Consider the following 25,192-nt stretch of genomic DNA (forward strand, 5'->3'; position numbering starts at 1 on the left):
TCCGAGGCCCAGGGCTTTCCTGATAGGATTTATTGATCTTTCATTGCTCTGAGAGCTCCATCTTTGTAACTCCAGGGCACTTACAGGGTGCCTGGTTCACAGGAGACACTCAGGAAATGCTTGAAAAATAAACAAAAATATACATTTCTGATCTATACACATGATGTATATGTGTATATGTATGTACATATATTTATATATTTATTTCTGGCATTTTTCTATAGAGCAATTGCAATAAAATATCTTAGGCTTGCATAGCATGTCATGGTTTACCAGTGCTTTGACAATAGCAATAGTACTAAAAATGGTTAACAGAATAACCATCCTAATAATAGCTATCATTTATTGAGTGCTTTACCTGCATTCTTTCATTTAATTCTCATGACAGCTCACTGGGGTAGATATTATCCTGATTTTACCAAGATGAATCTGTGGCTTAGAAAATTTAAGTACCTTGCACACAGGGTCACACAGCTAGCAAGTGGCAGGGCTGGGTCCTCCAAGCACTGGAAGCAAGTCCAATACTCTTTCCATAACTAGCCTGTAGAGTGAGTGATATTTAGCTACACAGGAACCCAGTATTATCTTTCATGAAGATTTAAATTAGATTCAAGACCTGTTACCAAAAAAGGCCAACATAAAACTCTGGGATAGCAAACATGAGCGGAATGATGAAAACAGACACATACCTGACATGTGGAGTGGATCGAGCCCTCTGACAACCAATCTGTCTAGTGGAGTGGGCTGATCGGGTACCATACATGAACCACCTTCTTTGATTACTGTTTGTAGCGCAGGAATAACTGAAGGGCACATTAAACCAGGGTCTGAGCCTCCAAGTTTCTAAAATTTAGGAGGAAAATAATGCAATAAGTAGGAAGTAAATATTGATGCACATACTTAAGGTACATCCTTAAGTAAACTGATTTTCAGAAACAATTGCTTGAAATCCAGCTTACTATTCTTTCTGGATCTTGAAAAGCATTTCCCAAAGTACAACAGTGATTTAAAGCATAGTGTTTCTGATCCCCAAGTTTAATTACCTGAATAAATAACAGGGTAATTTCATAGCTGGGAAACATTTATATCATTATCACATCAATGGGAAGATCTTCATTTCCAGTAGTATCCCTCTATGGTACTGAGTTAAATGAACAAGAAAGAGAAGCCTCATGTTGGCCAACTCTGTCCATGGGATCTTATACTAAAATCTAAATAAATAAATTCCATGCTCTATGATTTGTAAATAACTGAAATTGTTTTGAATATATAAAATACTGAATTTTTCAAAGAAAGGGTGTCAAAGATTGGGATGTACGTGAAGTAATTTGTGCATTAAATAGTGAAGAGAAATTTAAAGCAGATAACATTCCTTATTTCTTCTTCCAAAAAAATAAATGAAACCTGGTGTCTTCTCCGGGTGGTTCTCTCAGATTTATCAGATGGAAGAATTTAAAGAGGAATTTAAAACAGATAACATTACTTATTTTGGAATCAAGTTGTGAAGCATGAAACCAGAATATTATCTTATAACATGGCCAATAATGGGCTGCCACTAGTTCATGGGCTCTGATTTGTGCCATTATGTAAAGAGAAGGTAAGCTGTGCTTAACGTCAGGTTTTAGAAGGGGACAGAGGTTTTTCAGAGCTTGCCTGTTCAGACATGCTAGCCTGAGTAGCTGAAAATAAGAGGCCATCCAAGTTTCAAAACTGTGACTTAATATTCTCCAACACCCATTCCCTCCTCAACCACTGATCAACTATGCACGGATTAATGGGTGTCTATTTTATTGCTTAAAGACATTTAAATTATTTAGCTCAACTAACCAACATGCCATCTAAAAGCTTAGGTTATGAAAAGATCTGAGAGATCTAGTCTCATAATCTTACATCTGTGTAAGGCTAGTCGTTTAGTAAAGAAGTGAGTGGGTTAGAACAACATTAGTTATCTCTGACAGCCAAAAACATACTGCAGATCCTCTTCCCATCTCTAAGGGCAGGTGTCTGAGAGCTGTAGAGGAGGCCTCTTCCTGAAGGCACTCACACACACCAGTCAGGGAACAACTGTGAAATGGGACATTAGATGGAAAGCCTTTGGTGGACCATGAGACCCATGGCTTAACAGGGAGTAACAACAGCAATGGTAACCATTAATACTTAAGGGAGAAATCCCTATTCTTAGAAGAGATTTTGTGGCTCTAGCCCCTGGTGACTCGTTTTTTTTCTGTGATGCCAACTGTACGTTTGTTTGGCTTCTGCAGTTCTTAATTATAGGCAGACACTGAGAGACCAGGGGTCCTTCCCACCTGCAGCCCCCAAAGCATCATTTCTCAGGAAGAACGTGAGAACGGGTGGTGGATATCACCTCAGCACTTGGCAGCAGATGGTTTAGAGAGGCCCCCTGCTCTGGCAGCTTTTGTTGTGGTAGTCAATTTGGATGAGGAAAAGGCAGATATGGACAAAAGTATCTTAATTTCATTTGCTGAGGCAGGCCAGGCATACAGTCCTGTGGCTTCTGGGACTCGGCTCGGAAGTATACAGACTAAGTCATTCTAAAAATATACACACTCTTTGACATCCTGAACAAATGGGACTTGCTTTTGTTACTGTTGTTTTTCAGTCCAGCACTCTACGATGGAAAAAGCCAGTATTTTAAAATGTCTCCATTTTTTAGAGGGCAAAGTCCGATTTGATGTATAAGAATCTTTTTTTAACTCAACTTATTCAGAAATATTTCTAAACTCATTTAGCAGAATTATTTAGAGCCAACAGCATTTTACCTTTTTGTTGCGCTTAGTTTTCGTAACTAAGAGGAAATCATCAAAGAGAAACAGATAAACATCTAGGAATCTTGTGCTTTCTGAGGAAAGAAAGAAAGATGAAATTGGGGCTGGAAACAGTAAGCAGAGTTTTTTTTTTTTCTTTTTAAATCAAAGAATCCCTTAGAAAACAACACAGGCCGGGGATCAGGGCACATGAGGCTTGCAGCTCAGGGGGCTCCAATCACGTGGGTCAGAAAACTGCATTATGGTTGAACTGATTTCTCCCTAAGGTAGGGACTTGATGTGAGCCCACCCTTCCAACTTTAAAGACACTGTATTTGTAAGGCATTTCATGTGGATGGATCTAAGGTTACCTGGATGATATTTGTCATGGTTTCAGCTAAGTCTTGGACACATCTATTGACTAATAGAACTCCAGCATTTTGACCTCTTGACTCATCTGTGTGGTCATTGGCAAAGGTATACATTACCAGAAAAAAAGGCACTTTGTCATAGCTGTGGACTGAATTGCATCTCCCCCAAATTCTATGTGGAAACCCTACCCCCCTCCCCACTGTATATTTGGAATAAGGAAGTAATTAAGATTAAATGAAAGCTTAAGGGAGGACCCCTGATCTGACAGGATGAATGTCTTCCCCAGAGCATGCTCTCTCCCTCTCTCTCTCCCTCTCTCTCCCTCTCTCTCTCTCTTTCTCTCTCTCTCTGCCATGTGTGGACACCGAGAAAGCTGGAAAGAGAGCTTTCACCAGAAACTGAATCAGCTGGCAACTTGACCTTGAACTTCCAGCCTCCAGAACTGTGAGAAATAACTGTCTGTTGTTTAAGCCACCCAGTCTGTGGTATTTTGTTATGGCAGCCCTAGCTGATTAAGACAGTCACTGAAACAATTGGTTTCTTAAGTTTTACAATGTGTCTATACAAGCTTTAAATAATCTTCATGAAGCTTTATATTTACAAATATATTTCTGATATCACTTTTGATAATAACTGAAGGCAAATAGGCTTTTCTACTTTTCCCTAAGAAGGGGATACTCGTAGAAGAGAAATAAAATATTAGAATGAGATATCCCCCTCTCAGTTTAACTCTATCCCTTAGAAATTAGAAAAAGAAATGGTTAGTGAAGTCAGAAAAACAAATATCGTATATTAACGAATATATGTGGAACCTAGAAAATGGTACAGATGAACCGGTTTGCAGAGCAGAAATTGAGACACAGATGTAGAGAACAAAATTATGGACACCAGGGCCTCCCTGGTGGCGCAGTGGTTGAGAGTCTGCCTGCCGATGCGGGGGGTGCGGGTTCGTGCCCCGGTCTGGGAGGATCCCATATGCCGCGGAGCGGCTGGGCCCGTGAGCCGTGGCCGCTGGGCCTGCGCGTCCGGAGCCTGTGCTCCGCAACGGGAGAGGCCACAACAGTGAGAGGCCCGCATAATGCCAAAAAAAAAAAAAAAAAAAAAAATGGACACCAAGTGGGGAAAGTAGCGGGGCGTTGGTGGTAGTGGTGGGATGAAACGGGAGATTGGGATTGACATATATACACTAATATGTATAAAATAGATAACTAATAAGAACCTGCTGTATAAAAAAATAAAAATTAAAAAATTAAAAAATTAATTTTTTAATTAAAATTAATTTTTAAAAATTAATTTTTAAATTAAAAATTTAAATTAAATTTTTATTTTTTATTTTTTATTTTTTATTTTTTTCGATATGTGGGCCTCTCACTGTCGTGGCCTCTCCCGTTGCGGAGCACAGGCTCTGGACGCGCAGGCTCAACGGCCATGGCTCACGGGCCCAGCCGCTCTGCGGCATGTGGGATCTTCCCGGGCCGGGGCACGAACCCGTGTCCCCTGCATCGGCAGGCGGACTCTCAACCACTGCGCCACCAGGGAAGCCCCTAAATTAATTTTTAATTTAAAATTAATCTGACAAAGGTTACCCTTTCCAAAAGTTCCCAAAATTGTAATTTATATTAGCATACAAAAAAAAAAGAAATGGTTAAATTTAAATGATTTTAGAGGAATAGGCAGTCCTTGAGGGGAATGTGACAGGCACTTAAAGTAAATACACGAAAAATCAGTAAATATTTTTTATTATTCTATTTTACTTATTTATATTTTTCTAGAAGTTCTTTCTCATATACATTTACCTGTGGAAATGAGACGTCTAAGGTTAAATTAATAAATAAAATATCTGGGATTCATTTTTAGTCTAAGTTTAGAGGAAAGATACTTTCTGTATTTGCATAGAAGAGAAATTAGATATTTTATTCGATCTTGAATTGTCCTTGAATAGTTTGTTTTAATGTTTTCCATCACTACTAGAAACTCCTTTTTGCAAACTGGGCTGCAGCAAAGACTGCTGGTTGTCCCTTAAAAACCATTCTTCCCTTCTTTTGTAGTAATGAAATTTCCAAGTTTTAGTGGGTAGACGTTCACTGTGAATAAATACAACATCTCCCAGCTTTCCTTGTAGCTAAATATGACCAAGTGACTAAATTCTGACCAATGGAATATGAGCTAGAACGTAGGCACATTGGTGACTCATCCTGGGGCCACAGAAGAAAGCAGTCTCTAGGATGGCAGAGCAAAAGGACAGAAGAAAGCCAGATCCCTCGTGGCCTCATGGAGTAAAGCTGTCATATAGCTCAGAAGTTTACATGCGAGATAAATAAACCGGTCTGTCTCCAAGAGCTGGCTTAATATCCTAACTAACACATAGGGTGAGGAATGGGGCATTTGGACAGTGCTAGACCTTTAAGACCTGTTAAATATTGCTTTCCCCACCCTCTGCCACTCCTATCTGAATTAGGTGAATGATCATTGTCAAAATGAAATAGCTTTGTTTTCTCCTTCTAACTTCAAGTATGTTAACAAACAGGTATGAGCATCTTCTCTGTCCTAGACTTCATTCTAGGAAAGGATGATTATTTTAGCTACCGTTTATTGAGGCCCTAGTTTTCCACCAAGCAGTCAACAAATACTGAGCACCTCCTATGCATCAATGATTTAGACAAAATCTCTCCTTCAGAGAGCTTTAATTATAGTGAGAGCAGATACATAATAAACACGAACAAGATTTAAGATAAATTCAAGAGCGGATAGTGCTAAATACGGGATTACGAGAAAGGACGACTAAGGAGGAAGACCGTAGGCATGGAGTTAGAGGACTCACGTTTATGATCCCAGGAGTTTGAAGCTATGTGCTGTACAACCAGATCTGAGACTTACAAACTTGTGCACTTCTAACTCGATTAGGTCTTTATTTTTTCTCAAAGACTCTGGCCTGTGGGGTTTTCATCACACTGCTAGAGAACAGAGCAGCGTCACTGACTTACTCTAGTTCTGCAGCAGCTTGAACAACGTGTGTTCTCTAGGTGCTACTGCTGCTGGGCCATCCTATTTGTCTGAACTTTACCTGTTTTTCTATTTAGAAATACCAGTCTGTGGGGGGCAATGCATTTGTGAAGGGCATGCTGGCATGAATTCCAGTGGGAAGCTGGTTATGCTCTGAAAGTTATAAAAACTTGGACCTTCTGGGAATAAGAAAATGCACTTAATTTCAACCTACAGTTTTTAAGGCTAGAAGAAAATTTGAAACATAATATATTAGTGGTAGATACCATCGTCATCATGGTTATCACCATCACCATCACCATCATCAACATTTACAGAAGAGATTAAGAGAATTTAAACAATTTCCCCAAAGCCCACAGTTAGGGCTAGACCCCCTGATTCTTGGTCCAATGCTTTTTCCATTCAAAATGATGTCCTGTTTCTTCTAACACTATTACCCCCACCGACACCATATCTCTATGCCAACTCCGAGCCAAAGTCCCAGGGACTTTAAACTTGATTTGACACTACTGTACCACACACCCCTCTCTGATGAAATCTAACAGCATGTGCTGTCAGACAGGAGTCTGGTGTTAGTAATGGTTACGTAGGTCATCCCCATTCTACCACATTTGACTCTACAAGAAACTTTTCCTGAAAAGTTGGGTTGAACCATAACGACTCCTTCTTAGGCCAGTCTCCCACCCATGCTTCCATGACAAGCACCCCCATCCCACTTGATATGTGAATACATATTTGACGCGGCCTTTCACCAAGAGATTTTTCATGGTCATGTTCATCCAGCCTCTACACGGCCTCCCATCACGTCCACACCTGAACCCTAAAACTGACTCCCTGACCCACTCCCTCCGCCACCCTCAGGGTCATCTACCAATCTTTCAGGTAGATAGATAAGCACACTTGAAGGTCTTCGACCCATTTCCTCTTCATCCATTTTATCAATCATAAACTCCTCCTGTTTTTGCCTTTGAAATAGCTCTCACATTTATCCTTTTTCATCCACGCCCATTTCTAACATTTTAGGATAGGCTGGTGAGTCTCACAGTTGGGAATTTTGTAGATAGAGGGAAGAGGTGAAATAAAATCTCTGATGATTTCAGGTGGAGGCTAATTTTGCAGGGAAAGGCATAGGATTGTACACAGAACTGTGTTTTGCTTCATTACTTTTGGTTTTGGGTGGATTTGGCTTTGTCACGATGATATAATTATTTTTGAAATTGTAAAAGAAAGGGTAAGATTGTTATCTTTCCAAATGAAAGTGGGAGGGGAGTGGTCTACAGGTGCAGAATGGTTGAGAAACACAGGCCCAGGCTCTTCCCACCCCATCCTGCTTCACTGTGGCACCTTCAGGCTGGTCTCTCTGCTTTGGTCTCCTCCTCTAGCCATTTTGTGTATTGCTTCCCATAACTCTTTCTTCAACACCCTTTTAAGCCTCTCATGTCCCTGAGCACTCAGTGGCTTCTTGCTGTCTGCAATTTCCTGGCTGGGTCCCTCTGGCTTTCAAGGCAGTGGCTATGATTCTGGAAGCCTGCTAGGGTGAGGCAGCCTGGCTTGGGTCTGGATGCTGCCATTAACTTGCCAAGTGACCTTGAGCATGATAGAGAACCTCCCCAAGTCTCACCTGTGACATGGGATTAAATGTAACTTCTCTGCATAACTCATTGGAAAGAAAAAATGCATGAAAAAGCCCTTTGATGTAAAAAGCTGGGCATATCTACCTTTTGAGTTGGCAGTTGCCTATGGGGGTTATGTCCCAAGCTGACATCTGGCGCTATCCCTAAAATAGAGCAGGTTCTCAGCAGGTGTGTACTGAATAAGGAGTTACTGCCTGGCACCCCCCAAAAGATCTCAGGCAACCTCACATCCCACAGGGCTTCACACACTGTAGGCGCTCCATCAAGATTTTGTGAAGAAATGAATCAATGAATGAATGCAAATCTTATTTCAGTCGGGCAGCCCTTTCTGATAATATTTACTGAGCACTGACTCTCTGCCAATGGTTCTTTCAAGTGCTTATACATCCATTAGCTCATTTAATCCTCACAACAAAGAGGGGACACTGCAGCATGGGGAGATTCCTGCTAAGTGGCCCCAGGTCACCCAGTCAGCAAAGGCTGAGCTGGGAAGGGAAGCCGGCAGGCAGCCTCGGGGATCACCCTCCTAACCACGCTGCCGTGAGCCTATTCTCTCAAGTGGCTTCTGCCTCCAAGCCTTTTCTCTTGCTGTGCTTTTCATCCGGGATGTCCTCCCTCCTGTCCTTTCACTGAACTACGCCCTTCTATCCCCACAAAGCCCGCCTCCAGTCCCATGGACCACATGAAGCCTTTCCTGGGTACTCCAGCATCAGACTCTCTTCTGGACTTAGACTGCAGGTCTGCTCATTATGGCAGCGCTTCCCAACTAGAGGGAAAGGATTATCCAGAATAATGACTTTTCTATCCTCCAATGGTACCTACACAATGCAACGTGTGTTACATAATAGGTTCTCAGTCAACACTGAGTGTATGATTGCCCAGCTCACTGGAGGAGTAAGATGAGGGTGGTAACAGCTGACATTGAGTGGTTACTACATTCCAGACCTTGAGCTAAGCTCTTCACATATGTTACTTCACTTTAACATCGAGCTCATAAAACAGATATCATTATCCTATTTTACAGAGAGAAAATGGAGGGCATGTGGCTAGTTACGTCGTGGTTTGATCAAGCTGGAGTCTGCGTGACTCCATAGGATGCTCTCTTATTCACATCTTCCATCGCCTTGGCCATAAGGAAATACAATTCTTGCCACCGTTTGATAAGCAACAGCTAGACAAGTTACAAGGTAGCAAAGATGTTGGGTTTGTAAAGGAGGCAGTTATTTACCTGCAAGAGTTTATTTTCCTTCATAGAGAAGGTGTCTGTTGGTTGGTGACAGGATGTTTTCTGCCATGTGTTCTTTAAAAACGTGTTTCAGGCACTGGCAAAACAAGGGAGGAAATCAAAGAGATGTTGTTAGTGATTGGAGGACAGCATATTCTAGAAGCTGGGGCAATGTACTCTGTCTAGAAAGTTCCTGACATTTGGAAATGCCAGTAAATGCACATGGGAATGGGAAAGAATGGGAAAAATGCTTAGAAGGACTAGTTCAGGAATGGCAAGAGGAGGTCAGCCTCCCCACACATAATGCCATGTGGATGAAGGCTTTACTTCTTGCTAGATTTTTTTTTTTTCGGTACGCGGGCCTCTCACCGCTGTGGCCTCTCCTATTGTGGAGCACAGACTCCGGACACGCAGGCTCAGCGGCCATGGCTCAAGGGCCCAGCCGCTCCACGGCATGTGGGATCCTCCCGGACCGGGGCACGAACCTGTGTCCCCCGCATCGGCAGGCGGACTCCCAACCACTGCACCACCAGGGAAGCCCTTCTTGCTAGATTTTTAATTCTAGTGGGCAGCTGGGGACTTTGTAAGACTAGTATACTTCCACTTGAATGCCAAACGTTTAGAAAGGGACATAGGTTCTAATTGATCTTTTTTGTACCTCTGGAATGAAAAACCTTTTATCTCTATCCCAAAGTGGAGGCCACACTATAATCTCCTGTAGATGTCTGCATTTTTGAAAATTGTCAAGCCACTTCACTTTTCCTTCAAAATCCCCTGAAAGACAAGACACATCCAATATATTTTTAAATGCATGAGACATTACAGCATAAAATTTAACCAACATCCACAGGAATCATTTAGAGATATTGACCGCCCCTGGAGCCAAACCATATCTTAGGTTCATTTAACATATTTCTTGCTGTTTAAATGCCTTAGAAAAACTCACTAATTTGAAATCAGCCTCTTGCAGAGAAAAATGAAGCTGAACTAATTTAACTCAGTAAGTTGGAAATGTATTGTGCATTTTTATTTCAATAATGCTAACAGTTCCCTTAGTAGCTTTCTCATATACCCTACATCACACAGCTTGTGATTACAGGAAGGAAAAAAAAATCAGACTAACAAGGACAAACATATCCTTTTGTCTTAATCTTAAAACATATATTCACTTTATGGTAAGGTTGATTATTTCTTTTGGTAAGAACTCATTTTCTCTTTGAAGGTCTATATTAATTTTCCAATGTTTTTTAATAACGTATTGCTATTGAGGTTTTGAAATGATTTTTGAAAACATGGAGGGCAAGTTGTAGACCCACAGAATCACATGGTTAGGGAATCCTTGAGAATTCTCCATCTTTAAGCTTTAAAGGAAGGCCACAGGGATCTCTTTCCCCAAAAATTAGAATTCATTTTATTGAGAAATTCCTAGAAGAGATGTTATCTCCCTCACAAACTTATCAAAATGAGTAATAATCTTCAAAATTATTTTAAAAGTTTAAAAAAGTCTGTCTTTAACTGAATTTTTTGTCTTAATCACTTGATAAGCTGAATTCTAGTTCCTTGGGTTATTTTAGAAATTCAACAAAAAATTTTAAAAAAGGAAAGAAACTCCTAAGTGAATGGTCATTTTATTTTTAAACATGAAAAAGAAATATGTCATTTCTGTACAGCTGATAATCATCATTTTGAATTGTTCCCTTTTGATGCTCCCCAGGAAATCTTGGTTTATGGACATATATCATGAACTTCTTTATTTGAATTTGATTATACAGAGCTACCCAAATAAACTTAAGTCATCACAGGGCTTTCTCTTCTCCTATTCCTAAATTTCGGATCTAAAGACTGCAGTTGGCATTATATTTAGATTGGCCCTGGATTTCAGTGACCTAAAAAAAATGACGGATGGTAATTTATTCTCCGGAAAGGCTTCCCATGCTGTTTACTCCCATTTGCTTTGTGTGTGGGTTCAGTATGGATGTTAAAAACAAAGTGCCTTCATCATCTGGGAAGTAGAACTTTTCCTGCCTGAACTCACATCTGAAAGCCTTGGAGACAGGGCCACGTCCTGCGTGAACTTGGAGTTAAGAGTTCTCATAGGGTTCGCCAGGATGTGACTGGAGCTCATTGTTTTGAGTGTGTTTGATTTACAATGCAAACTCAAACTCGAATCCACATTTCGGAAAGCCATGACCTCAAGGCGATGGAATTACCTCCTAGGATGGAAGCCCAAATGGTTCCCAGGAGCCAGAGGGTCCCCCAACTGATTAAAGCTGACACTGGAGCTCTGGGTCACTCATCTCAGGGACTTACAGGTTGACTTTTCCACCTTTTCCTTGATGGAGCAGATCATGATTTTCTCCGTAGAGTCTGTACTCCTTTTCCAGATGTTCTTCAGCAACAAGGGTATCGAGTCAGCCTGTGTAGTGGGGCCACTAGCTGCTCAGGCAGGTGAAGGCGTCTGCACTGTTCATTTTGCTCACACCACTGGGGAAGGCAAAAGCAGGTGGATCAGAACATCGCTTCTCCTATCAAGGCACTGAGAAGCCCGGACACGAGAAACCCTTAGAGATTTCACTCAGTAATGACATGACACACCTGTGAGCTTGCTAGGAAAATTTATAAGCCATGGACTAGACGTTGCTTTTGAAAATTCCATATTAAATTGTCTTAGCAAGCATCTATCTACCAGTACTAAATTCAGGGTCTGAAAGGGGTTTTTTCAATGTGCTTAAGAAGTATTATTGAATATTACTAACTGAAACGTTGCTGCTTTCCAATTAAAGAAATGAAAGAATCTTTCTTCAGATATCTTGCCTTTCCAGCAATGGTGATGAAGGAAGAGGTCATCAGCATCACCTATAACACCACCCCCTCAATCCTCCTAAGTGGGAAAACTGATGTCAAGATTTGAATGCACAGGAAAACTTTGAATTTTGTTAAATCCCCTAGAAATTGCATACTCTATCAGTGGCCGTGTAAGATGTATTAATACACATATTTCAGGCTTGTTTACCCTTGTCACTGAAGAGTTTAGTTTTGCCCCTTGCCTTCTCCTTTTTCCTGGCCCTTGGGGGAGATTTCTGGTTTTGACAACTGTGCTCCCACCCTTGCTGCAATACGGCTAGGAGAACTGAGAGTCAACACTACACAGGTAGACAGGAAAAGGAAGGATTTTTGCTTCGTGGGTCAGTTCCTTGACTCTCCTTTGTCGGAGGGAATCAGGATAATGAAGAGAAAATGAAAATAGAAGTTGAAGACGCTAAATTGATCTACATGATATAGAAAAGAGAGGAGAGGGAAAAAGATGTAGACAATTGTCAATAGGGAGAGTTTGTTCAAAGAGGCAGTTGCCAGGAGTACACACAATGGGGAATACATGAAAGGAAACTTTAGTAAGTATTGCTATGGGTGATACATTGGATTTCCATAAATGGTATTTTGAGAAATGCAAGCAACATGAGAATAGCTCCTCCATTTGTTTCATCTGCTGGACTGTCTCTTTGAATGTGACACCGTTTGAACCTGAGGGGTCCCAGCCTTTGTGCAGGTGACACATGACGCCTGGAGCCAGGTCTGTGGCTACTGCACACACAGGTACATCAAGAAGTATTATTAAGGGTGTGTTCACTTCCTCTTCTCTCCTCCCACCTGCTCACACCAGGCCCAGGTTAAGTCCTGACCCTCATGACCCAGACCCTCAAGACCAACCTCAGATAGGTCAAGGTACAGTCGGTTCTACTATCTGTAGGTTCTGCATTCTGAAATTCAACAAACTGTGAACTGAAAATATTTGGGAAAAAAATTCCAGAAAGTTCCAAAAAGCCTGAATTTGCAGCACAGCAGCAACCATTTACACTGTATTTACAATATTTACATAGAACTTACCTTGTATTAGGTATTATGAGTAATCTAGAGATGATTTAAAGTATACGGGAGAATGTGCATTGGTTATATGCAAATACTATACCATTTTATATATGGGACTTGAGCATCCTCGGATTTTGGTATCTGTTGGTGTTCTGGAACCAATACCCTGTGGATACAAAGGGACGACTGTGCACTGCGGAAGGCTCCCTCTGCTTCCCCAAAGATATCTTCATACATCTTTATGCCCAGGTGTCAGCCCTTGCATTTCAGAGAGGTCGGTACAATTGGCTCAAACCTCCAACAAGTCCAAAACTCTCTCTTAGATATTTATAAAGAGATATTCCAATGGCTTCTTCTGGCCCCTGGACTCCTGTTTGTACACATTCTGTTTCTTCAGTGAACAGCATGGGCCAAATGCCACACTTAGCCCTTTGGTAGGTTTCCTGTGCTGGTTTCCACTGTAAACCCACTCATGCCAAATATTTTATGAGTGTATGTGTTTATTTTACTGAAGATTTCAGATTATGGGGAGGGCTCACAGCCCACAGTCACCACCCACCACCCCATTTTGCTGGCTCCATTCTCTTCTTTGAAAGGAGAGAGCTCTTTCTCTCTCTTCCCTCTCCAACTTTCCCCTTTTTCTCTCCTAGCCTTGTGCTTTGCAATTTGTCCTGGTCTTTCATAGCCTGACCATGTCCCTGGAGGGTTGTACCCTCCTACACTAGCAGCTTTATCACATTTCTTTTAAAAACATCCGGGACGCTTCCTTACGGGAGTCCTGCTGGGAGTGATCTTTCCCACCGCCCCACCTACAGATGGCAGGTCAGAAAGGTGCATGGAGGATGGAGCTCTAGGGGCCAGGCTTCAAGGCTGAGGGACCACCCCCCCGTTTCTGCACCTCAGATGCTTCTTTAAAATGGGGGAAGGTACTAGATGACCTCCCAGTTCTCATCCAGCTCAAAATGGCTGTGATTCTCATTGGGGCTGGAAGGGATGAAGGAAGCAGGGACTGCAGATGTGGAAAGGCTGGGAGTGGGGAGGAGTGGAAAGAGGAGGTGTGCAGAGGCTGTAGTCTGTGGCCTTAGTGGCTGATTTCCATGCTGAGTCACTAGCAGCAGCATTCCAACACTACCTGCTGGTCCTTGTGGGAGGCTGGGGAGCTCCAGTAACTGATTTCTCAGCAGCAGTTAGGGATTCCCTCAAAACACACAGCCCTGGGCCACTGCTCCAAATTTCCATGTTGTAGGGAACAGCTCTGGCTGCCAGTACCCACTGGTGTTCAGGGTAAATATAAAAACACCTCATCTCCCCCAGATATCAATCAGAAAAGAAACACCAGTGGTAAGTAATTCAGACAAAGATCCAGGCAGAGATACTGGAAGCTTTTAGTGTTTTGGAAGGTCTCAGAAGAGCAAAAAAAAAAAAGATATTTGATGATTCTAAAAGTAAAACTGTAAGTTTTTTTTTCATCTCTCTATTGGCTTTACTTTTCAGAAACATTAGGGAAAGAAAAAAAATTCTCTGTCATGAGAGATTGGACATAAAAGTCCTTTTCATGAATGGGTCTAGATCAATGGACTCTGCTTCAGTTTTATAATAAATAAATTTATAGGTGGGAGATCAAGATGGCAGAAGAGAAGGACATGGAACTCAATGACGCCCACAAATACATCAAAAATACATCTACATGTGGAACAACTTTCACAGAACACCTACTGAATGCTGGCAGAAGACCTCATACAGCCAATGCTGCGAGAAAGATCACCGTGTAACCAGGTAGGACAAAAGAAAAAAAAGGAAAGCGGGATGGGACCTGCACCCCTGGGAGGGAGCTGTGAAAGAGGAAAGGTTCCCTCACCCTGGGAACTCCCTTCACCGGCTGGGAGATCAGCTGGGACAGAAAGGGAGCTTCAGAGGCTCGGAGGAGAGTGCAGCAACCAGCTTACAGCTGGCAGAAGAGAGAGAGACCAGCACACCTGGTCCTGGCCACCTTGTTGCACTCCCCAGCCCAAGACATGTGTCTCCTGGTATGAGTGGAGGCTGAGTGCTGAAACTTGGGCTTCAGTGGACAGACCTGGGGAGAGGACTGGGGGTGGCTCTGCGGAGAAGCTGGAGGGGCTGGAGCGTGGCCTGGGCTGCAACTGGGGTTGTGTGCAGGATGAAGCCTGGGTCCACCAAAGAAGCCCCACTGTTAACAAGCCCTTGAAGGGAGGAGTGGGGCCCTGCCAGAGCAGCCTCACCCTCACAGTGCTCAAAGTGGGCAGGGCTCTGCCTCTACGAGCTCTGGGAGCACGCCAGTGCCTGTAGTTGCCCCCACACAGAGGTGGAGTGAAATTTGAGCCCCGTCGGGAGACTTTGTGACTTTACGCTTCTGGCGCCTCTGTCAGCTAAACAACTGTGGGACATCCGAGCAGATGCTGGTACTCCGGTGGCTGGCACGGGGCTAGAGTAGGCAGCTGCGAACTTTGTGGACGCATGAACGTGGAGGTGGGGCCAGGGTCTGTGACAATTCCGTAGCTCCCACAGTGGGTCCAGGTGCATGACTACGGGCAACTAAAGAAGGTCCCGGTGCCTGTCTTCAGGGAATCTGTGCCAATGGATCAGCGCTGGTGGCTTTGTGAGCACAGCACCTGAGGGACATCCAGGCTGACTGCCTGCATTCCCATGGCTGAGGAGGACCTGAGGGCAGTGCCAACAATGGTGTACTTTCTGAGCACGCACAATGGGTGACAGATGACACCACAGAGCACACTTGCCGGTGGACAGCTCCTGAGGAGGAATACTCAGTGACTCCCAGTGGGAGTGCTCCAGTACTGCCTACCTCATACCACAGCTCAGAAACAGACCTGGCGGCTTCTACTCCAACAAAGGGGAGCAGACACTGTCCCAACAAGGCTGTGACAAGCACAGAGCAAACAGGAGGCCCCACTCAACTTCCAGTGCAGGCTCTGGTCACCACAAAAACAGTAACACCCCCTATCAAGGGGATAACAACCAGCATACATGGAGGAAAGACGTGGCAGGCATCCATACTAAAAACAGCCCTTGCACCAAAAATACTAGACTCACACAGACTACAAAGGGAGGCGTTCACATAAAAACAGCCCTTCAAGACCACAGTAGATAACTTTCTCCTAAATTGATAGTCAAAGAAATATAAGCAAAACAAAGAAGCGGAGGAGAGTCATTGACAGGAAGACACTGGAACTCACCAAAAAAGATACCCCGTGTCCAAAGAAAGGAGAAGCCACAATGAGGTGAGAGAAGGGTCACAATCACAGTAAAATCAAATCCCATAACCGCTGGGTGGGTGACTCACAAACTGGAGAACACTTACACCACAGAAGTCCACCCACTGGAGTGAAGGTTCTGAGCCCCATGTCAGGCTGCCCAACCTGGGGGTCCAGCAACGGGAGGAGGAATTCCTAGAGAATCAGACTTTGGAGGCGAGTGGGATGTGACTGCAGGACTTCGACAGGACTGGGGGACACAGAGACTCCACTCTCGGAGGGCACACACAAAGTAGTGTGCGCACCGGGGCCCAGGGGAAGGAGCAGTGACCCCACAGGAGACTGAACCAGACCTACCTGCTACTGTTGGAGGGTCTCCTGCAGAGGCGGGGGGTGGCTGAGGCTCACCGTGGCGACAAGGACACTGGCAGCAGAAGTTCTGGGAAGTACTCCTTGGCAAGAGACTTCCCAGAGTCCGCCATCAGTCCCACCAGAGAGCCCAGGTAGGCTCCAGTGTTGGGTCGTCTCAGGCCAAACAACCAACAGGGAGGGTACCCAGCCCCACCCATCAACAGTCAAATGGATTAAAGTTTTACTGAGCTCTGCCCACCAGAGCAACACCAAGCTCTACCCACCACCAGTCCCTCCCATCAGGAAACTTACACAAGCCTCTTAGATAGCCTCATCCACCAGAGGGCAGACAGCAGAAGCAAGAAGAACTACAGTCCTACAGCCTGTGGAACAAAAACCACATTCACAGAAAGACAGACAAGATGAAAAGGCAGAGGGCTATGTACCAGAGGAAGGAACAAGATAAAACCCCAGAAAAACAACTAAATGAAGTGGAGATAGGCAACCTTCCAGAAAAAGAATTCAGAATAATGACAGTGAAGCTGAACAAGGACCTCGGAAACAGAAAGGAGGCAAAGATCGAGACGATGCAAGAAATGTTTAACAAAGACCTAGAAGAATTAAACAACAAACAAACAGAGATGAATACAATAACTGAAATGAAAACTACACTACAAGGAATCAATAGCAGAATAACTGAGGAAGAAGAATGGATAAGTGACCTGGAAGACACAATGGTGGAATTCACTGCTGTGGAACAGAATAAAGAAAAAAGAATGAAAAGAAATGAAGACAGCCTAAGAACCTCTGGGACAACATTTAACACAACAACATTCGCATTATAGGGGTCCCAGAAGGAGAACAGAGAGAGAAAGGACCTGAGAAAATATGTGAAGATATTATAGTTGAGAACTTCCCTAACATGGAAAAGGAAATAGCCACCCAAGTCCAGGAAGCACACAGAGTCCCATACAGGATAAACCCAAGGAGAAACATGCCGAGACACACAGTAAACAAACTGGCAAAAATAAAAGACAAAGAAAAATTATTGAAAGCAGCAAGGGAAAAATGACAAATAACATACAAGGGAACTCCCATAAGGTTAACAGCTGATTTCTCAGCAGAAACTCTACAAGCCAGAAGGGAGTGGCAGGACATATTTAAAGTGATGAAAGGGAAGAACCTAAAACCAAGATTACTCTACCCAGCAAGGATCTCATTCAGATTTGATGGAAATCAAAAGCTTTACAGACAAGCAAGAGCTAAGACAGTTCAGCTCCACAAAACCAGCTCTACAACAAATGCTAAAGGAACTTCTCTAAGTGGGAAACACAAGAGAAGAAAAGGACCTACAAAAACAAACCCAAAACGATTAAGAAAATGGTAATCTGCACATACATATCGATAATTACCTTAAACGTGAATGGATTAAATGCTCCAACCAAAAGACACAGGCTCACTGAATGGATACAAAAACAAGACCCATCTATATGCTGTCTACAAGAGACCCACTTCAGACCTAGGGACACATACAGGCTGAAAGTGAGGGAACGGAAAAAGATATTCCATGCAAATGGAAATCAAAAGAAAGCTGGAGTAGCAACCCTCATTTCAGATAAAATAGACTTTAAAATAAAGAATGTTACAAGAGACAAGGAAGGACACTACAAAATGAACAAGGAATCCATCCAAAAAGAAGATATAACAATTATAAATATCCATGCACCCAACACAGGAGCACCTCAATACATAAGGCAACTGCTAACAGCTATAAAAGAGGAAATCAACAGTAACACAATAATAGTGGGAGATTTTAACACCTCACTTACACCAATGGACAGATCATCGAAACAGAAAATTAATAAGGAAACACAATCTTTAAATGACACTATACACCAAATAGATTAAATGATATATATAGGACATTGCATCCCAAAACAGCAGATTACACCTTCTTCTCAAGTGCACATGGAATATTCTCCAGGATAGATCACATCTTGGGTCACAAATCAAGCCTCAGAAAATTTAAGAAACTGAAATGATATCAAGCATCTTTTCTGACCACAACACTGTGAGATTAGAAATCAATTACAGGGAAAAAAATGTAAAAAACACAAACACAGGGAGACTCAACAATACATTACTAAATAACCAACAGATCACTGAAGAAATCAAACAGCAAATCAAAAAATACCTAGAAACAAATGACAATGAAAACATGATCATGCAAAACCTATGGGATGCAGCAAAAGCAGTTCTAAGAGGGAAGTTTATAGCAATACCATCCTATCTGAAGAAACAAAAAACATCTCAAATAAACAACCTAACCTTACACCTAAAGGAACTAGAGAAAGAGGAACAAACAAAACCCAAAGTTAGTAGAAGGAAAGAAATCATAAAGATCAGAGCAGAAATAAATGAAATAGAAACAAAGAAGACAGTAGCAAAGATCAATAAAACTAAAAACTGGTTCTTTGAGAAGACAAACAAAATTGATAAACCATTAGACAGACTCATCAAAAAAAAGAGGGAGAGGACTCAAATCAATAAAATTAGAAATGAGAGGGAGAGGAGCTTCAAGATGGCGGAAGAGTAAGACGTGGAGATCACCTTCCTCCCCACAAATACATCAGAAATACATCTACATGTGGAACAACTCCTACAGAACACCTACTGAACGCTGGCAGAAGTCCTCAGACCTCCCAAAAAGCAACAAACCCCCCAAGAACCTGGGTAGGGCAAAAGAAAAAACAGACACAAAAGAATAGGGATGGACCTGCACCAGTGGGAGGGAGCTGTGAAGGAGGAAAGGTTTCCACACACTAGGAAGCCCCTTCGCGGGCAGAGACTGCGGGTGGAGGAGGGGGTAAGCTTTGGAGACACGGAGAAGAGTGCAGCAACAGGGGTGTGGAGGGCAAAGTGGAGAGATTCCCGCACAGAGGATCGGTGCCGACCAGCACTCACAAGCGCGAGAGGCTTGTCTGCTCACCCGCTGGGACGGGAGGGGGCTGGGAGCTGAGGCTCGGGCTTCAGAGGTCAGATCCCAGGGACAGGACTGGGGTTGGCTGCGTGAACACAGTCTGAAGGGGGCTAGTGCACCATAGCTAGCCAGGAGGGACTCTGGGAAAAAGTCTGGACCTGCCTAAGAGGCAAGAGACAATTGTTTCTGGGTGAGCAAGGAGAGGGGATTCAGAGCACCGCCTAATCGAGCTCCAGAGATGGGCGCAAGCCGCGGCGAACAGCACAGACACCAGAGACAGGCAGGAAACGCTAAGGCTGCTGCTGCAGCCACCAAGAAGCCTGTGTGCAAGCACAGGTCAGCAGCCACACCTCCCCTCCTGGGAGCCTGTGCAGCCTGCCACTGCCAGGGTCCCGTGATCCAGGGGCAACTTCCCCGGGAGAACACACGGTGCGCCTCACGCTGGTGCAATGTTATGCTGGCCTCCGCCACTGCAGGCTCGCCCCGCACTCTGTACCCCTCCCTCCCCCCTGCCTGAGTGAGCCAGAGCCCCCGAATCAGCTGCTCCCTTAACCCTGCCCTGTTTGAGAGAAGAACAGACACCCTCAGGTGACCTACACACAGAGGCGTGGCCAAATCCAAAGATGAACCCCAGGAGCTGTGCGAACAAAGAAGAGAAAGGGAAATCTCTCCCAGCAACCTCAGGAGGAGCAGATTAAACCTCCATAATCAACTTGATGTACCCTGCATCTGTGGAATACCTGAATAGACAATGAATCATCCCATATTGAGGAGGTAGCAACGATATATATATATTTTTTCCCTTTTTGTAAGTGTGTATGTGTATGCTTCTGTGTGTGATTTCTGTCTGTAAAGCTTTGCTTTTACCATTTGTCGTAGGGTTCTGTCTGTACTTTTTTTTGTTGTTTTTTGCTTTTGTTTTTTCTTAGTATAGTTTTTAGTGCTTGTTATCATTGGTGGATTTCTTTTTTGGTTTGGTTGCTCTCTTCTTTCTTTCTTTTTTTTATTACTGAAAAAAATTTTTTTAAATAATTATTATTTATTTTAATAACTATTTTATTTTATTTTATCTTCTTCTTTCTTTCTTTCTTTTTCTACCTTTTATTCTGAGTCGTGTGGAGGATAGGCTCTTGGTGCTCCAGCCAGGCATCAGGGCTGTGCCTCTGAGGTGGGAGAGCCAAGTTCAGGACATTGGTCCACAAGAGACCTCCCAGCTCCATGTACTATCAAACAGCAAAAATCTCCCAGAGATCTCCATCTCAACACCAAGACCCAGCTCCACTCAAAGACCAGCAAGCTAAAGTGCTGGACACCCTATGCCAAACAAGTAGCAAGAAAGGAACACAACCCTACCCATTAGCAGAGAGGCTGCCTAAAATCATAATAAGGCCACAGACAACCCAAAATCTATCGGATTCAGCAAAAGCAGTTCTAAGAGGGAAGTTTATAGCAATACAATCCTACCTTAAGAAACAAGAAACAGCTAAAATGAACAACCTAACCATACACCTAAAGCAATTAGAGAAAGAAGAACAAAAAACCCCAAAAGTTAGCAGAAGGAAAGAAATCATAAAGATCAGATCAGAAATAAATAAAAATGAAACGAAGGAAACTATAGCAAAGATAATAAAACTACAAGCTGGTCCTTAGAGAAGATAAACAAAATTGATCAACCATTAGCCAGACTCATCAAGAAAAAAAGGGAGAAGATGCAAATCAATAGAATTAGAAATGAAAAAGGAGAAGTAAAATTGACACTGCAGAAATACAAAGGATCATGAGAGACTACTACAAGCAACTCTATGCCAATAAAATGGACAACCTGGAAGAAATGGACAAATTCTTAGAAATGCACAACCTGCCGAGAGTGCACCAGGAAGAAACAGAAAATATGAACAGACCAATCACAAGCACTGAAATTGAAACTGTGATTAAAAATCTTCCAATAAACAAAAGCCCAGGACCAGATGGCTTCACAGGCGAATTCTATCAAACATTTAGAGAAGAGCTAACACCTATCCTTCTCAAACTCTTCCAAAATATAACAGAGGGAGGAACACTCCCAAACTAATTCTACCAGGCCACCATCACCCTGATACCAAAACCAGACAAGGATGTCACAAAGAAAGAAAACTAGAGGACAATATCACTGATGAACATAGATGCAAAAATCCTCAACAAAATATTAGCAAACAGAATCCAACACCACATTAAAAGGATCAGACACCATGATCAAATGGGGTTTATCTAAGGAATGCAAGGATTCTTCAATATATGCAAATCAATCAACTTGATACACCATATTAACAAATTGAAGGAGAAAAACCATATGATCATCTCAATAGATGCAGGAAAAGCTTTCGACAAAATTCAACAATTTATGATAAAAACCCTCCAGAAAGTAAGCACAGAGGGAAGTTTCCTCAACATGATAAAAGGCCATATATGACAAACCCACAGACAACATTGTCCTCAATGGTGAAAAACTGAAATCATTTCCACTAAGATCAGGAAAAAGACAAGGTTGCCCATTCTCACCACTATTATTCAACATAGCTTTGGAAGTTTTAGCCACAGCAATCAGAGAAAAAAAAGAAATAAATGGAATCCAAATCGGAAAAGAAGTAAAGCTGTCATTGTTTGCAGATCATGATACTACACATAGAGAATCCTAAAGATGCTACCAGAAAACTACTGTAGCTAATTAATGAATTTGGTAAAGTAGCGGGATACAAAATTAATACACAGAAATCTCTTGCATTCCCATACACTACTGATGAAAAATCTTAAAGTAAAATTAAGAAAACACTCCCATTTACCACTGCAACAAAAAGAATAAAATATGTAGTAATAAACCTACTTAAGGAGACAAAAGCCCTGTATCCAGAAAACTATAAGACACTGATGAAAGATTTTAAAGATGATACAAATAGATGGAGAAATATACCATGTTCTTGGGTTGGAAGAATCAACACTGTGAAAATGACTACACTACCCAAAGCAATCTACAGATTCAATGCAATCCCTATCAAACTACCACTGGCATTTTTCACAGAACTAGAACAAAAAATTTCACAATTTGTATGGAAACACAAAAGACCCCGAATAGCCAAAGCAATCTCGAGAAAGATAAATGGAGCTGGAGGAATCAGACTCCCTGACTTCAGACTATCCTACAAAGCTACAGTAATCAAGACAGTACGGTACTGGCACAAAAACAGAAATATACAGCAATGGAACAGGACAGAAAGCCCAGAGATAAACCCATACACATATGGTCACCTTACCTTTGATAAAGGAGGCAAGAGTATACAGTGGAGAAGAGACAGCCTCTGCAATAAGTGGTGCGGGAAGAACTGGAGAGCTACATGTAAAAGAATGAAATTAGAACACTCCTTAACACCATACACAAAACAAAACTCAAAATGGATTAAGGACCTAAATGTAAGGTCAGGCACTATTAAACTCTTAGAGGAAAACATAGGCAGAACAGTCCATGACATAAATCACAGCAAGATCCTGTTTGACCCATGTCCTAGAGAAATGGAAATAAAGACAAAAATAAACAAATGGGACCTAATGAAATTTAAAAGCTTTTGCACAGTAAAGGAAACCATAAACAGATGAAAAGAGAACCCTCAGAATGGGAGAAAATATTTGCAAATGAAGCAACTGACAAAAGATCAACATCCAAAATTTACAAGCAGCTCATGCAGCTCAATATCAAAAAGACAAACAACCCAATCCAAAAATGGGCAGAACACTTGAACAGACATTTCTCCAAAGAAGATATACAGATTACCAACAAACACCTGAAAGGATGCTCAACATCATTAATCATTAGAGAAATGCAAATGAAAACTACAATAAGATATCATCTCACACCGGTCAGAATGGCCATCATCAGAAAATCTACAAACAATAAATGCTGGAGAGGGTGTGGAGAAAAGGGAACCTTCTTGCACTGTTGGTGGGAATGTAAATTGATACAGCCACTATGGAGAACAGTATGGAGGTTCCTTAAAAAAACTAAAAATAGAACTACCATATGACCCAGCAATCCCACTACTAGGCATATACCCTGAGAAAACCATAATTCAAAAAGAGACATGTACCAAAATGTTCACTGCAGCTCTATTCACAATAGCCCAGAGCTGGAAACAACCTAAGTGTCCATCATCGGATGAATGGATAAAGAAGATGTGGCACATATATACAATGGAATATTACTCAGCCATAAAAAGAAACGAAACTGAGCTATTTGTAATGAGGTGGATAGACCTTGAGTCTGTCATACAGAGTGAAGTAAGTCAGAAAGAGAAAGACAAATACCGTATGCTAACACATATATACGGAATTAAAAAAAAATGTCATGAAGAACCTAGGGGTAAAACGGGAATAAAGACACAGACCTACTTGAGAATGGACTTGAGGATATGGGGAGGGGGAAGGGTAAGCTGTGACAAAGTGAAAGAGAGGCATGGACATATATACACTACCAAACGTAAGGTAGATAGATAGTGGGAAGCAGCCGCAGAGCACAGGGAGATCGGCTCGGTGCTCTGTGACCGCCTGGAGGGGTGGGATGGGGAGGGTGGGAGGGAGGGAGATGCATGAGGGAAGGGATGTAGGAACAGATGTATATGTATGACTGATTCACTTTGTTATAAAGCAGAAACTAATAAAAAAAAAAAGAAACCAGAGGATTAGAAATCAGAGATGACAGATTGATGGACTCCAAAAGTTGGTTTCTGAATCATTAATTTAAAACTCTGAATGTGTTTTTCCCACAACAGCAATATTGTTCGAACTGGTAGTCCAAAAATCCTATCATAGTCCTAAAATTGCTGAAATTAAACAGATGGAAGCTCTGAAAAAAAAAAAAAAAAAAGAGTCATGTACCACAATGTTCACTGCAGCTCTATTTACAATAGCCAGGACATGGAAGCAACCTAAGTGTCCATCGACAGATGAATGGATAAAGAAGATGTGGCACATATATACAGTGGGGTATTACTCAGCCATAAAAGAAACAAAACTGAGTTATTTGTAGTGAGGTGGATGGACCTAGAGTCTGTCATACAAAGTGAAGTAAGTCAAAAAGAGAAAAACAAATACTGTATGCTAACACATATATATGGCATCAAAAAAAATAGTTCTGATGAACCTAGGGGCAGGACAGGAATAAAGAAAAAGACGTAGAGAATGGACTTGAGGACATGGGGGTGGGGGGAAGGGTAAGCTGGGACAAAGTGAGAGTGTGGCAGCAACATATATACACCTACCAAATGCAAAATAGATAGCTAGTGGGAAGCAGCTGCATAGCACAGGGTGATCAGCTTGGTGTTTTGTGACCACCTAGAGGGGTGGGATAGGGAGGGTGGGGGGGAGAGAGATGCAAGAGGGAACAGATATGGGGATATATGTATATGTATAAATGATTCACTTTGTTATAAAGCAAAAACTAACAGCATTGTAAAGCAATTATACTCCAATAAAGATTAAAAAATAATAAAACGGGAAAAAGAAATAAAATAAAATTAGAAATGAAAAAGAAGTGACCACAGACACCGCAGAAATACTAAGCATCCTAGAGACTACTATAGGAACTCTACGCCAATAAAATGGAGAAAGTGAAAGAAGTGGACAAATTCTTAGAAAGGTATAACCTTCCAAGACTGAACCAGGAAGACATAGAAAATATGAACAGACCAATCACAAGTAATGAAATTGAAACTCTGATCAAAAATCTTCCAACAGGGCTT

At 42.2% G+C, this 25,192-nt stretch overlaps 1 protein-coding gene across 1 annotated transcript in view; it reads right to left on the reverse strand.

The window, feature by feature from the left end:
• Nucleotides 1–25,192, reverse strand: part of PLEKHG7 (pleckstrin homology and RhoGEF domain containing G7) — a gene marked incomplete at both ends in the record, with an annotated part of 83,041 nt that overhangs the window by 5,862 nt on the left and 51,987 nt on the right. Inside the window, 7 exon segments of the mRNA XM_081249104.1 lie at nucleotides 690–843; nucleotides 2,781–2,860; nucleotides 9,003–9,012; nucleotides 9,016–9,096; nucleotides 9,658–9,773; nucleotides 11,310–11,399; nucleotides 11,402–11,483. Of these exon segments, the coding sequence (XP_081105230.1) occupies nucleotides 690–843; nucleotides 2,781–2,860; nucleotides 9,003–9,012; nucleotides 9,016–9,096; nucleotides 9,658–9,773; nucleotides 11,310–11,399; nucleotides 11,402–11,483 (613 nt within the window).

Source organism: Mesoplodon bidens (assembly GCF_964165515.1).
Source record: "Mesoplodon bidens genome assembly, chromosome: 11".
Lineage (NCBI taxonomy): Eukaryota > Metazoa > Chordata > Mammalia > Artiodactyla > Ziphiidae > Mesoplodon > Mesoplodon bidens.